The sequence below is a fragment of the Salvelinus fontinalis genome, chromosome 17 (assembly GCF_029448725.1).
Source record: "Salvelinus fontinalis isolate EN_2023a chromosome 17, ASM2944872v1, whole genome shotgun sequence".
NCBI lineage: Eukaryota > Metazoa > Chordata > Actinopteri > Salmoniformes > Salmonidae > Salvelinus > Salvelinus fontinalis.
In genome coordinates, this window is record NC_074681.1 from 3,028,139 (window position 1) to 3,044,430 (window position 16,292).

Below are 16,292 nucleotides of genomic sequence, written 5' to 3' on the forward strand. Positions count from 1 at the left end.
ATTGGATGGATAGAGGAGTAGTGAGAGGAAGCTCTGGGATGGGTAGAGGAGTAGTGAGAGGAAGCTATTGGATGGGTAGAGGAGTAGTGATTCTCATGTTCAGAGTGTAATGAGGCAGGGCCGGAGTGGGACCAGAAATCAGCCCTGACATTTCTAACACACCAGACCATTTTTTCTTTGAGTACCTCACACCAGCTAATTTTTTTCTTTGAGGACCCCATGCCTGCCCATCCTTTTCCTTTTCCTTCAATTATTCTAATTGAAAATTCTAATTTTGCACAGAAAACCCAAGTTAGACAGGCCCATTGGGCTAAAAATGGACCAGCACATCTGACATCTGCCTGAAATGCCAGATTGCCAGTCTGCCTCTGGTAGGAGGCCCAAGGGTCTACTTGACATTCACTTCGGTTTTGTGTTTTCCTATTGTTATTTTTCTGAGCTGCAGCTAAACCCAATGTACACTATAATGGGGCAGTTAAGTCCAATGTACACTAGTATGGGGCAGCTAATCCCAATGTACACTAGTATGGGGCAGCTAATCCCAATGTACACTATAATGGGGCAGCTAATCCCAATGTACACTAGTATGGGGCAGCTAATCCCAATGTACACTAGTATGGGGCAGCTAATCCCAGTGTACACTATAATGGGGCAGCTAATCCCAATGTACACTAGTATGGGGCAGCTAATCCCAATGTACACTAGTATGGGGCAGCTAATCCCAATGTACACTATTATGGGGCAGCTAATCCCAAAGTACACTATTATGGGGCAGCTAATCCCAATGTACACTAGTATGGGGCAGCTAATAGCAGTGTACACTATATTGGGGCAGTTAAATCCAATGTACACTAGTATGGGGCAGCTAATCACAATGTACACTAGTATGGGGCAGCTAAGCCCAATGTACACTATAATGGGGCAGCTAATCCCAATGTACTCTAGTATGGGGCAGCTAATCCCAATGTACACTAGTATGGGGCAGCTAATCCCAATGTACACTATTATGGGGCAGCTAATCCCAATGTACACTATTATGGGGCAGCTAATCCCAATGTACACTAGTATGGGGCAGCTAATCACAATGTACACTAGTATGGGGCAGCTAATCCCAATGTAAACTATTATGGGGCAGCTAATCCCAATGTACACTAGTATGGGGCAGCTAATACCAGTGTACACTATATTGGGGCAGTTAAATCCAATGTACACTAGTATGGGGCAGCTAATCACAATGTACACTGGTATGGGGCAGCTAATCCCAATGTACACTATTATGGGGCAGCTAAACCCAATGTACACTATTATGGGGCAGCTAATCCCAATGTACACTAGTATGGGGCAGCTAATCCCAATGTACACTATTATGGGGCAGCTAATCCCAATGTACACTATTATGGGGCAGCTAATCCCAATGTACACTATAATGGGGTAGTTAAATCCAATGTACACTAGTATGGGGCAGCTAATCCCAATGTACACTAGTATGGGGCAGCTAAACCCAATGTACACTATTATGGGGCAGCTAATCCCAATGTACACTAGTATGGGGCAGCTAATCCCAATGTACACTAGTATGGGGCAGCTACACCCAATGTACACTTGTATGGGGCAGCTAATCCCAATGTACACTAGTATGGGGCAGCTAATCCCAATGCACACTAGTATGGGGCAGCTAATCCCAATGTACACTGGATGGGGCAGCTAATCCCAATGTACACTGGATGGGGCAGCTAATCCCAATGTACACTATTATGGGGCAGCTAATCCCAATGTACACTATTATGGGGCAGCTAATCCCAGTGTACACTAGTATGGGGCAGCTAAACCCAGTGTACACTATTATTTGCTCCTATCTCCTCATCTCTCTCCTTGGTAATTCAGTAGCATTATCACACCCAAATAACAGCAATCTTTATGGTAACCAGACACTGTGGAGGGGTTAGGGTGTAGAGTTAAGGGTTGGGGATTGGGAAGGGGGGAGGGAGGGAGTGGAGAAACTGGAATCTAGCCATCCACCACAGGAGGTTGGTGGCACCTTAATTGGGGAGGACAGGCTCGTGGTAATGGCTGGAGCGGAATAGGTGGAATGGTATCAAATGGATGCCATTCCATTGGCTCCGTTCTAGGCATTATTATGAGCCGTCCTCCCCTCAGCAGCCTCCACTGCCGTCCACCCTCTTATTTCTTCCTGTGTTAACCGTCAGATTATCTTGTTATAATGTCAGGGGGAGACATGATACACAATAACTGTTGTTGAGTTCTCTGACTCAAGACATCCCACTGTTTCTATCTACAGAGAACAATAGTCTATCTCCACAATACCGAGGCTCTAAACTCAGGAGTGTATTATTACCAGTGACAATCATTTTCTAAAACAATTATTATAATGTCTTGGCAAACCTCTCTGTCTCTGTGGGTCCTACCAGGCCTCTACCAGAAGATGGAGACATGGAGGACAGGGGGCTCACTGACAACACGACAAGTAAGTAGAGCAAAAGTTTATTTTCTCCAGTCCAACAATTCAAACATTTCTGCCAGTAAACTGTTCATAGTGATAAACTTTCCTCTCCTTTCATCTCCTTTCCTTTCCTCTCCTCTCCTTTCCTAACCTTTCCCCTCCTTTCCTAACCTTTCCTCTCGCTTCCTCCCCTCTTGTTTCCTCTCCTTTCCTTTCCTTTCCTTTCCTCTCCTCTCCTCTCCTATCCTCTCATCTTTTCTTCTCCTCTCCCCTCCCCTCCTCTCTCCTCTCCTCTTATCTCCTATCCTCTCCTCTCCTCCCCCCTCACCTCCTTTCTTCACCCTCGCCTCCCCTTCTGTCTCCTCTACTAGCTCCCCCTAACACCCTGAACGTTGGTGTTTGGGGTGAGTCGTCGGCCCTGCGTAAGCGCCGTACGCTGGTAGCTCCGGACATGAACATGTCATTGGACCAGAGCGAGGGTTCCGTCCTGTCAGATGACTTCTTAGGTAACCCTGACGACCTGGATGTCAACGTGGACGACATGGACACGCCCGACGACAATGACTCCTTGGAGTTTATCACCAATGGCAACGAGCTGGAGTGGGAAGGTCAGACAGGGGTCACATGGTCTGTGGGGGAAGGGAATGGGGGGCCAGTGATTTTCCTGGAAACAAGACGTAAAGTATTACAATATAGTAATAGTAACTACAATATACACTTGACCATATTGGTGGTTTAAAGGTACAATTAGCACATCATTTTGAGATAAAGCAAGACAAGTGAGTAACTTTCAATTTCATGTTCTCTGATGAAACTAAGATGCAAGTATATTGAGAGGATGACCAGCATCCACACCTCGTGGTTTTCAGACGACACTCCTATAGTGAGTTCCAAGGGTCTGCCTGGAGGCCAGACAGAGGAGGAGGAGGAGGCAGGCAGACTGTGGAGGACAGTGATCATAGGAGACCAGGAACAGAGGATAGACATGGCTGTCATCAGACCATACCTGAGGGTGGTCACACACGGAGGTTGGTATCAGGGGATGGAGGTGAGGTTGGGGGGGAGGGGGGGTGACAATGACAATGACAATATGCGTGTGTGTGTGTCTGTGGTCCGAATCGAGTAAATGATTCACCCTTTTCTCGCCTCTATCTCTCTCTCGCTCTCTCTCTCTTTCACTCTCTTTCACTCTCTCTCTCCCTTTCTCTCCCTTTCTCTCCCCCCTCTCCCTCTGTCTCTCTCAGGTTACTACGGTGAGGGTCTGAATGCCATCATAGTGTTTGCGGCGTGTTACCTGCCAGAGAGCAGCTGTGAGGACTACACTTACATCATGGAGAACCTCTTCCTGTAAGAACCCACACCGCGTTATGTTGTGTATGTTTTCCCCCAGGAATGTGTATTTAATATGAGTTGTGTGTATATTTCCCTCAGGAATGTGTATTTAATATGAGTTGTGTGTATGTTTTCCCTCAGGAATGTGTATTTAATATGAGTTGTGTGTATGTTTTCCCTCAGGAATGTGTATTTAATATGAGTTGTGTGTGTATTTCCCTCAGGAATGTGTATTTAATATGAGTTGTGTGTATGTTTTCCCTCAGGAATGTGTATTTAATATGAGTTGTGTGTATATAAAATCTTGGTTACATCAGACCAGATAATCTTGTTTCTCATGTTCTGAGTTCTTTGGGTGCCTTTTGGCAACCTCCGAGCTGGCTGTCATGTGTCATTTACTGGGTATTTAATATGAGTTGTGTGTATATTTCCCTCAGGAATGTGTATTTAATATGAGTTGTGTGTATGTTTTTGTCACAAGAACTTTTATCCCAATGGTTGAACTCAACTATCACTCAAGCTTTGTCTATTTCCCCAGAGGTCGTAAATCTCCTGTTAATAAAGAATTAGACAAAGTCTCAGTTTCTGCAATAGATCAATACTTTATTCAGAGAGCACTCTGACTTCAAAATGAGAACACAATCCTTTTATAACATACACACACACACATGAACTCACATCAGTAGAAACTCCACCTCTCTTTAGGTGGGCTGTATTTTTCCACAATACTAACACGTAGTTTCTCATTATCTTCTGCAAGCCATTTCTAACAGTTACTCCCCTACCTAGGTTGGGGAGAGCTCTTTCCTGTTATTGGTTTCAGAGTTCTCACAAGTCGACAGTTCAGTTGGCCTTGAGTATCTCAACTATACCCAGCTCATATTGCGGAATAGTAACACAATGGCCTAGTCACACACATTATTGAATTATGACTCTTAACACATTTCATACAATTATATGGTTTCAGGGTGGAATACTTTAGTCATTATCTTAAACATACAAATTATTCTATCAGTTTTCCCTCAGTAATGTGTATTTAATATGAGTTGTGTGTACGTTTTCCCTCAGGAATGTGTATTTAATATGAGTTGTGTGTACGTTTTCTCTCAGGAATGTGTATTTAATATGAGTTGTGTGTACGTTTTCTCTCAGGAATGTGTATTTAATATGAGTTGTGTATATTTTCTCTCAGGAATGTGCATTTAATATGCGTTGTGTGTACGTTTTCTCTCAGGAATGTGTATTAAATATGAGTTGTGTGTACGTTTTCTCTCAGGAATGTGTATTTAATATGAGTTGTGTGTACGTTTTCTCTCAAGAATGTGTATTTAATATGAGTTGTGTGTGTTTTCTCTCAGGAATGTGTATTTAATATGAGTTGTGTGTACGTTTTCTCTCAGGAATGTGTATTTAATATGAGTTGTGTGTACGTTTTCCCTCAGGAATGTGTATTTAATATGAGTTGTGTGAGTTTTCCCTCAGGAATTTGTATTTAATATGAGTTGTGTATGTGTTTTCCCTCAAGAATGCGCATTTAATAATTATATGGTTTCAGGGTGGAATACTTTAGTCATTATCTTAAACATACAAATTATTCTTTCACTTTTCCCTCAGAAATGTGTATTTAATATGAGTTGTGTGTTTGTTTTCTCGTCAGCTATGTGATCAGTAGCCTGGAGTTGTTAGTGGCTGAGGACTACATGATTATCTATCTGAACGGAGCTACGCCTCGCAGGAGGATGCCTGGTATCAGCTGGCTAAAGAGGTGCTACCACACCATCAACAGGCGGTAAATTATCATTTACGGAACACACTTTTAAATGTTGTGTCAGGTTAATTGTATTTATGGTGTGTTTATAGATGTGTAATGTCATGTTTATGATGTGTTTATAGATGTGTTATGGCATGATTATAATATGCTTATAGATGTTTAATGTCATGTTTATAATGTGTTTATAGATGTGTAATGTCATGTTTATGATGTGTTTATAGATGTGTTATGGCATGATTATAATATGCTTATAGATGTTTAATGTCATGTTTATAATGTGTTTATAGATGTGTAATGTCCTGATTATAATGTGCTTATAGATGTGTAATGTCGTGATTATAATGTGTTTATAGATGTGTAATGTCCTGATTATAATGTGCTTATAGATGTGTAATGTCGTGATTATAATGTGCTTATAGATGTGTAATGTCGTGATTATAATGTGTTTATAGATGTGTAATGTCCTGATTATAATGTGCTTATAGATGTGTAATGTCGTGATTATAATGTGCTTATAGATGTGTAATGTCCTGATTATAATGTGTTTATAGATGTGTAATGTCGTGATTATAATGTGCTTATAGATGTGTAATGTCCTGATTATAATGTGCTTATAGATGTGTAATGTCGTGATTATAATGTGCTTATAGATGTGTAATGTCGTGATTATAATGTGCTTATAGATGTGTAATGTCGTGATTATAATGTGCTTATAGATGTGTAATGTCGTGATTATAATGTGCTTATAGATGTGTAACGTCGTGATTATAATGTGCTTATAGATGTGTAATGTCGTGATTATAATGTGTTTATAGATGTGTAATGTCCTGATTATAATGTGCTTATAGATGTGTAATGTCGTGATTATAATGTGCTTATAGATGTTTAATGTCATGTTTATAATGTGTTTATAGATGTGTAATGTCGTGATTATAATGTGCTTATAGATGTGTAATGTCGTGATTATAATGTGTTTATAGATGTGTAATGTCGTGATTATAATGTGCTTATAGATGTGTAATGTCGTGATTATAATGTGCTTATAGATGTGTAATGTCGTGATTATAATGTGCTTATAGATGTGTAATGTCGTGATTATAATGTGCTTATAGATGTGTAACCTATGCTGTATGAACATACAGTTAATGTAAATGGTATTTTAATGTCCTCTGCAGGTTGAAGAAGAATCTGAAGTGGCTGGTCATTGCTCACCCATCCTGGTTCATCCGTACAGTCTTGGCCATCTCCAGACCCTTCATCAGGTAAGACCCCTCATCGTCATCATCATCACTGCACTTGGGGAGGGCATGGGAGCCGGGAGGAGCAGCCTCAGGACTCAGAGAGGAGTAGCCTCAGGACTCAGAGAGGAGCAGCCTCGGAACTCAGAGGGAGGAACAGCCTCAGGACTCAGTGGGAGGAGCAACCTCGAGACTCAGAGGGAGGGCATGGGAGCAGGGAGGAGCAGCCTCGGGACAGAGGGAGGAGGAGCCTCGGGACTCAGAGGGAGGTGCAGCCTCGGGACTCAGAGGGAGGTGCAGCCTCGGGACTCAGAGGGAGGAGCAGCTTCAGGACTCAGAGGGAGGAGCAGCCTCGGGACTCAGAGGGAGGTGCAGCCTCGGGACTCAGAGGGAGGAGCAGCTTCAGGACTCAGAGGGAGGAGCAGCCTCGGGCCTAAGTGGGAGGAGCAGCCTCAGGACTCAGAAGGAGGAGCAGCCTCAGGACTCAGATCCTTTCTGAGATATGAACCTAAAGAACCATTAGAGAAAACAATGTTAAAGTTGTTCTAATCTTTCATGGACAGACTCCCTGTAACATAACTGGTATCGCATTTGGCCCAATTATGCAAGATTTTAGTTCTAGGCTTCCGAGATGAATGTGATTCAGACTATAAAAATCCATCTTCCTCTCTACATCCATCTCTCTCTCTCTCTCTGCTGCAGTGTGAAGTTCCTGGATAAGATCCGCTATGTTCACACATTGGATGAGTTGAGCCAGCTGATTCCTATGGATCACATACAGATCCCAGAATGTGTCCTGCAGTAAGTCCCCAACCGCCACCAGGGGTCACCGATGAGGCACCTTGTTCAGCCTGCTCACCTTACCGGAGACACAGCTTAGCTAGGGTGTGTGCTATGTATATCACAGGAGGTTGGTGGCACCTTAATTAGGGAGGACGGGCTCGTGGTAATGGCTGGAGCGGAATCAGTGGAATGATATCAAATACATCAAACCCATTTGCTCCGTTGCAGACATTATTATGAGCGATCCTCCCATCAGCAGCCTCCTGTTATATATATGTACGGAATGAGTACATGTATGTAGATCTATATGTGTTTACACAGACAGTCTTATTCTAATCTTCTTCCACTAATCAGATCAGCTCTTTTGCCCGTAATTGGGCAAAAGATCAGAATTGGTCTGAGTAAACGCAACATAAGAGAGCTTTTAATATAAGGGTCTAAATCAGAGTGATCCCTCTCAATATCAGGTTGCAAAGATGGTTAGCTGCCAGGAATAGAAAATTTAACTAAACTAGTTGTTTCTGAAGTAAAAAACCAACAACATTACACTCACACTAGTTGTATTTATTTCCAGATATGATGACCAGAAGATGACAGCACAAAAAGAAAGGTAACAGAGACATGTTTTATGTGGTAAGCGTAAATACAAGTATGTGGACACCTGCTTGTCGAACATCTCATTTTAACCTGTTGGGGATGGGGGCGCTGTTTAGACTATTTATGCTAATTTGGCTAATTTTTTAAACGGCTTCCCACAAAATCCTTGATCGTACAATATGCATATTATTATTATTATTGGATAGAAAACAGTCTATAGTTTCTATAGGAGTTGAAATTTTGTCTCTAAGTGGAACAGAGCCCATTCTACAGCAATTTCCCTGACATGGAGTCAGATTTGAGAAATGTTGGCCACTTTTCTGAAGTTAGTTAAAAGGGCACTGTCGTTGCTATGACTATACGGACACTTCTTACGTCTTCCCCTGGATGCCTTTACGTGATGACGATTCCAACGGGGTCGATTGCGCGTTCACAGGCCCTACAAATGAAAAAACCCTGAAGCTAGTCATTCTTTGGGAGCTGCGTCATGAGCCTAGAGGACACCGGCGCGCACCTGTTCCAAGCGTTAGTTTAGCCTGTTATATTTCTCCGGTCATCTTTTCACTCGTTATAGGAGTTAAAAACATCATAAAGTAGTTAATTTAAAGCGTTTTATAGCAATTTATATCCGTTTAGTGCGATTTTGGGACATTTATTTTTGCAACGATGTGAAAAGTTGGGCACGCTTTTCAGTTCATCCCGAACGCAGTTGACATTTCCACATGGCAAGAGGACAGCTTTCCACCAAAAGACGATTTCTCCCAAGAAAGGATCCTTTGCCCAAGATACTGATGGAAGAACAGCTCAAGGTAGGACATTTTTATTATGATAAATCGTGTTTCTGTCGAAACATTTTAGTGGCTTAGGACGCCATGTTTTTTGACGTAGCTTCGCTTGGCGCAAATTGTATTGAAAAGTAAGGATAAATTAAAAAATGTAATAACGCAATTGTATTAAGAATTAAATTGTCTATCAATCCCTGTCCACCCTATATTTTTTAGTCACGTTTATGAGTATTTATGTATAAGAGTAGATCACTGTCTAAGTGGCGCAAGGACTTTTTCTTTACCAGCTTGTCTACATTTCACATTGTCTAACCATGATTTTGGTGGCTAAATATAAACATTTTCGATCAAACTGTATATGCATGTTGTAATGTGATGTTACAGGAGTGTCATCGGAAGAATTCTGAGAAGGTTAGTGAAAAAATTAATATCTTTTGGCGATGTTGACTTTTATCGCTCACTTTGGCTAGAATCAATGCTGGGCTGCTAATTGCTATGTGCTAAGCTAATATAACGATTTATTGTGTTTTCGCTGTAAGACACTTAGAAAATCTGAAATATTGTCTGTATTCACAGGATCTGTGTCTTTCGATTCGTGTATGCTGTGTATTTTTACGAAATGTTTGATGATTAGTAGTTAGGTAAACACGTTGCTCATTGTAATTATTCTAGTCCATTTGTGATGGTGGGTGCAATTGTAAACTATGAAGTCTACCTGAAATATGCACTTTTTTCTAACAAAACCTATCCCATACCATAAATATGTTATCAGACTGTCATCTAATGAGTTTTTTTGTTGGTTAGGGGCTATAAATATCTTAGTTTAGCCGAATTGGTGATGGCTACTGATGTTGGTGGACAAATAAAAGATGGTGGATTATGCTAATGTGTTTTTAGGTAATAGATGTACATCTTTACATATTGTGTCTTCCCTGTAAAACATTTTAAAAATCGGAAATGTTGACTGGATTCACAAGATCTGTGTCTTTCATTAGCTGTATTGGACTTTAATGTGTGAAAGTTAAATATTTAAAAAAAATATTTTTTTTGAATTTCGCGGCACTGGTTTTTCAGTGGGGGGGGGGGGGTGTGCCGCTAGCGCCACGCTGATCCTAGACAGGTTAAAATCATGGGCATTAATATGGAGTTGGTCCTCGCTTTGCTGTCCAAACAGCCTCCACTCTTCTGGGAAGGCTTTCCACTAGATGTTGGAACATTGCTGCGGGGACTTGCTTCCATTTACCCACAAGAGCATTAGTGAGGTCGGGCACTGATGTTGGGCGATTAGGCCTGGCTCGCAGTCGGCGTTCCAATTCATCACAAAGGTGTTCAATTAAGTTGGGGTCAGGGCTCTGTGAAGGCCAGTCCATTTCTTCCACACCGATCTTGACAAACCATTTCTGTATGGACCTCGCTTTGTGCATGGAGGCATTGTCATGCTGAAACAGGAAAGGGCCTTCCTCAAACTGTTGACACAAAGTTGGAAGCACAGAATTGTATAGAATGTCATTGTATGCTGTAGTTTTAAGATTTCCCTTGGAACCAAGGGGCCTAGCCCGAACCATGAAAAACAGCCCCATTTCGTTTTTCCTCCTCCACCAAACTTTACAGTTGGCACTATGCATTGGGGCAGGTAGCGTTCTGCTGGCATCCGCCAAACCAGATTAGTCTGTCGGACTGCCAGATGGTGAAGCGTTATTCATCACTCCAGAGAACGCGTTTCCACTGCTCCAGAGTCCAAAGTGGCAGCGAGCTTTACACCACTCCATCTGATGCTTGGCATTGCACATGGTGATCTTAGGCTTGTTTGCGGCTACTCAGCTATGGAAACCCATTTCATGAAGCTCCCGACGATCAGTTCTTGTGCTGACGTTGCTTCCAGAGGCAGTTTGGAACTCGGTGGTGAGTGTTGCAACCGAGGACAGACTTTTTTTACGAGCTACACGCTTCGGCGCTCGGTGGTCCCTTGTGCCTGCCACTTCGCTGCTGAGCCGTTGTTGCTCCTAGACGTTTCCACTTCACAATCACAGCACTTACAGTTGACTGGGGAAGCTACGTTGAAAGTCACTGAGCTCTTCAATATGGGCCTTTCTGCTGCCAATGTTTGTCTATGGAGATTGCTTGGCTGTGTGCTCAATTTTATACACCTGTCAGCAGTGGGTATGGCTGAAATAGCCGAATCCACTCATTTGAAGGGGTGTCCACATACTTTTGTAGTGTACATATGTCCTATCCTTTATAATGTCCGGCCCATAATAAATATCTCTCATGGAGTCCATAGGCAAGAGATGGAGCATGCCAAGTCTGCACCCCCCACGGAAAGGTGAGCCTATTTCACTGTGCAGACAATACAGCTTCTGTACAGTACAAAGAGGTTCACAAATCAATTGATTCCTTCTTTACATTGCCTGAGACTTTTCCACAGTCAACCTAGCGGGCAAAATTGGTTGAATTGAAGCCATCTCAATCAGATAACAATCAGTTCAGGTTGTAAACTGATCGTAGTGAGATCATTTTGACCAGCTTTGTCGGCTAGGAAGAAGCTTTGTTGAGGTAAAACAGAATGACCCATAGCTCTGATCCAGGGCATTACATGCGACAATGAGGCTCAGCATCGGAAAGACGCACATAACACCCTGGACCAGAGCTATGCGACCCACTGCTTTGCGTCACAATCACAAGTTCGTATTGAATTGTGGCAACAACAGGCTACAACACACAGCAGGAGCTGTGTAGGTATGACGCTTCCGCTGAGACGTGTTTACAGGCGGAGGTCAATGTTAGAGGACACAGGTCACAACCTTTGACATTAGGTAACATCTCTCCCTATCAGTTCTAACAACTGCACTCTGTTTTAACTGATCACAAGGTTTTCATGTCAGTCAATTTGACTGAACTTTATGATCGACGTCTATTAAGAGGACGTCATTAGGACATGTATCTACAGGACAACCTCTTCTTAGGTTTTTAACTGTGTCAGCCTGTCCATGCTTCACATTAGGACATTAGGACTCTCCATTTAAATATACGTACCTGGGTACCTCCCCCCCTTCTCCCTCTTCACATTAATTTAAAGTCTGTTACATAAAGCTCATCTGCTCCTCTCCTTAGCACATTGTATCTCTCTATCACTGCCAAAGTTCAGGGCTATTTATACTAGGAAACATTACCAGGACATAACTAGAACAGAGTTGCAGCTGGTTGAAAAACAACACGGTTGAGACTAGGGAAGTACCCTCCCCCTAGAGTCTCACCAACCTAGTGTCTCACCACCCTAGTGTCACAGCCCTCAACAACCCTTCTGTTTCCTCACCCTAGTATCTTAGACCTCCACCGCCCTAGTGTTTCCTCACCCTAGTGTCTCAACACCCTAGTGTAACCACCCTAGTGTCCCAGCCCTCTACCACCCTAGTGTCTCAAAACCCTAGTGGTTTACCACCCTAGTGTCTCACCACACCCAGTGTCCACTACCTCAGTGTCCTTGCCACTCACCACCCTAGTGTATCACCACCCTAGTGTCTCATCACACTAGTGTTTCACCACCCTGGTGTTTCACCACCCTGGTGTCACACCACCCTAGTGTTTCACCACCCTGGTGTTTCACCACCCTAGTGTCTCACCACACCCAGTGTCCACTACCTCAGTGTCCCTGCCACTCACCCCCTAGTGTCTCATCACACTAGTGTTTCACCACCCTGGTGTCACACCACCCTAGTGTTCACCACCCCAGTGTTCAAGCACCCCAGCAGGTGTTTATTTTACAATGCCCTCTCTTCCTCATCACCCCAGGAAACCACTGCGCTCGCCCCACCACCTCAATGTCTCAGCACCCCTACCTCCCCAAAACCCCAGCATTACACCACCAGTGTTTCTGTCTGTCGCAGACTGTGCTATGTGTCCTAGTGGTCTATATATCATAAGCCATAACCCTTACCATAGCTGCCATTGAGATAGGCTGATACACCAAGGGCCTTGGTTAATATCCCTGGAATGGCAGGGGGACGGGGAGGGAGGAAGGTACACTGTCTCTTGTGTACAGGGGGGAGAGGATCAATAAATACACTGAAATATAACACAAGAACTAGCTTACCTCAGTGGAATGATATTAATGAGGAATTAGCCACTGCAGCATGTTGAGTTGTATTTATATAGTAGACTGCGGGCTGTACTGTATGCCCACTTTGGGATGTTGAGTTGTATTTATATAGTAGACTGCAGGCTGTACTGTATGCCCACTTTGGGATGTTGAGTTGTATTTATATAGTAGACTGCGGGCTGTACTGTATGCCCACTTTGGGATGTTGAGTTGTATTTATATAGTAGACTGCGGGCTGTACTGTATGCCCACTTTGGGATGTTGAGTTGTATTTATATAGTAGACTGCGGGCTGTACTGTATGCCCACTTTGGGATATTGAGTTGTATTTATATAGTAGACTGCGGGCTGTACTGTATGCCCACTTTGGGATGTTGAGTTGTATTTATATAGTAGACTGCGGGCTGTACTGTATGCCCACTTTGGGATGTTGAGTTGTATTTATATAGTAGACTGCGGGCTGTACTGTATGCCCACTTTGGGATGTTGAGTTGTATTTATATAGTAGACTGCGGGCTGTACTGTATATATATTATAATTTTGTCCATTTTTCAGATATTAAATGAATTACTACATTTAATTTTCAAGCCCATGTTTTATCCTAATGATTTATAAGACTTTCTGAAAGCGGTATTTTGAGGAGGGGGCACACTGACTGGACCACGCAAATCTCACAAGTATCATACACCTCTAGCTCCCGGGCTACTATCCAATCAAATCCACATTGACATTATCCCACCCCTGGTTAGTCACAATTGGCTTAAAAAGCCAAAACATAACACAATATCAGCCAATTAATTCCCAGCAATATTGCCCCTGTATTTTAGTGTGCTGCGCACATTTGTCTATCATTCACTTCATGTAGACGGTTATGATAACTCTAAATCTTATACATTTTCTGTTGAGAAAGACTGTCCCCAAAACCTTCTCAGTTAAATGTTAACTGCAAAGTAGGCTTACGTGGCAGAATCATATCATGATTATTTGTATCAATCTGCTGGGCTTTTGTTTTGTAAAATCTGTCATGACATATAGTATGCCGCAGTAAAAACGTCACTAGACCAGCACATTCTTCTTTTGCAAAATCTGAATTATTATATTTAAGCATTGACACAGACTTCTTACATCTACTTGCGTTGTTTCTCTATAAATAATAGCAATTTTGAGAGTAAAAACATTGAAAACCAGGAAAAATATAACGGAAAATTTGGGCTAGGGAAGCTAGGATTTTGGGGGGGGGGGAGTAGCTCACGACATGTTTCATAATATACAAGTAGCTCTCATGCTAGAAAAGGTTGGACACCCCTGCTCTAGTAGTGTGCAGACAGTAGCGTGAGTGAAGGAGAGAGAGTGTTAAGTGACACACTCAGCATTTCATTTGATTTTAGCTGCCGGTGAAGGGCAGGAGTGGCAGGAAGTATGTAAATTAATGTGATCAAGCTATGTAGCCTTTTGATTCCTTCTTGATTAATAAATAAAACAAACATGTTTAGTTGTTTCTCTGTAATACTAGCCACCTAGCAATGTGATGAAATTGGCTTTAGCTAACCAGCTAGATAGGTTCCCAATCTCCCAACCTCATAACTAGCTACCAAACTATTTCAGCCTTACCAATCAGGTTAGAGTAGCTTGTCTAAATACCTGCTGGCAAAAGACTAAAAATGCTTTCATTATTTGGTTATAACCAGTGTGACAGTCGTACTAAACTACTAAGGCATAAAAAGGTGTATCATTAATTAAAATAACAATTGAACAGGTAAAGAGGTGTGCTTAGATAATCTAGGCAGAAAATATATATATACACTAACGTTCAAAAGTTTGGGGTCACTTATAAATGTCATGGTTTTTGAAAGAAAAGCACATTTTTGTCCATTAAAATAACATCAAATTGATCAGAAATACAGTGTAGACATTGTTAATGTTGTAAATGACTATTGTAGCTGGAAACGGCTGTTTTTTTAATGGAATATCTACATAGGCGTACAGAGGCCCATTATCAGCAACCATCACTCCTGTGTTCCAATGGCACAATGTGTTAGCTAATACAAGTTTATAATTTTAAAAGGCTAATTGATCATTAGAAAACCCTTTTTCAATTATGTTAGCACAGCTGAAAACTGTTGTGCTGATTAGAGAAGCAATTACAACTGGCCTTCTTTAGACTAGTTGAGTATCTGGAGCATCACCATTTGTGGGTTTGATTACAGGCTCAAAGTGGCCAGAAACAAATAACTTTCTTCTGAAACTCGTCAGTCTATACTTGTTCTGAAGAATGAAGGCTATTACATGCGAGAAATTGCCAAGAAACTGTAGATCTTATACAACACTGTGTACTACTCCCTTCACAGAACAGCGCAAACTGTCTCTAACCAGAATCGAAAGAGGAGTGGGAGGCCCCGGTGTACAACTCAGAAAGAGGACAAGTACATTAGAGTGTCTAGTTTGAGAAACAGACGCCTCACAAGTCCTCAACTGTCAGCTTCATTAAATAGTACCCGCAAAACACCAGTCTCAACGTCAACAGTGAAGAGGCGACTCCGGGATGCTGGCCTTCTAGGCAGAGTTGCAAAGAAAAAGCCATATCTCAGACTGGCCAATAAAAATGAAAGATTAAGATGGTCAAAAGAACACAGACACTGGACAGAGGAACTCTGCCTAGAAAGTCAGCATTGTGGAGTCGCCTCTTCACTGTTGGCGTTGAGACTGGTGTTTGCGGGTACTATTTAATGAAGCTGCTAGTTGAGGACTTGTGAGGCATGATGGATGCATGATGCCCCTGCCCATGAAGGTGGTTAACTTCCAAGACCGCCCGGTTACACTAGAGACCAAAGCTCTGCCCGCAAGCGGCGGTGTTCTTTGATGTTACACTGTACTGTAAGAGTAAGGTTAATGGAAGCTGCCATTTAGGCAGGGACATACACCAGGGATCTGGGCTGGAATAGAGGAAGAGACACTATCCGTTCTGTACAGGAAGTAGAGGACAATATAAATCATTAAACTGAGGCGGTATAACTCAAGGGGTTCCTCAGTGGAATGATATCAATGATGAGAATTCAGATACTGGCTCAGCTATTGTTCTTTATATGAAGTTATTGTTGGTGGTGGTAGTGATGGTGATGGTGATGATGATGGTGGTGGTGGTGGTGGTGATGTTGGTGATGGTGGTTGTGGTGGTAGTGATGATGATGACGGTGATGGTGATAGTGATGACGACAACGATGATGATGGTG

General features: G+C 42.4%; 1 protein-coding gene across 5 annotated transcripts in view; it reads left to right on the forward strand.

The window, feature by feature from the left end:
• Window positions 1-16,292, forward strand: part of LOC129813574 (caytaxin-like) — a 45,180-nt gene that overhangs the window by 12,989 nt on the left and 15,899 nt on the right. For 4 of the 5 annotated variants that reach the window (XM_055865889.1, XM_055865892.1, XM_055865891.1 and 1 more), the window contains 8 exons: window positions 2,430-2,485; window positions 2,833-3,069; window positions 3,331-3,489; window positions 3,706-3,808; window positions 5,451-5,582; window positions 6,740-6,826; window positions 7,505-7,603; window positions 8,160-8,195. In XM_055865889.1, coding sequence (XP_055721864.1) covers window positions 2,430-2,485; window positions 2,833-3,069; window positions 3,331-3,489; window positions 3,706-3,808; window positions 5,451-5,582; window positions 6,740-6,826; window positions 7,505-7,603; window positions 8,160-8,195 — 909 coding nt within the window. Of the gene's footprint in view, window positions 1-2,429; window positions 2,486-2,832; window positions 3,070-3,330; window positions 3,490-3,705; window positions 3,809-5,450; window positions 5,583-6,739; window positions 6,827-7,504; window positions 7,604-8,159; window positions 8,196-11,248; window positions 11,291-16,292 lie in introns of all 5 variants that reach the window. The other variant, XM_055865890.1, reaches the window with a different exon arrangement.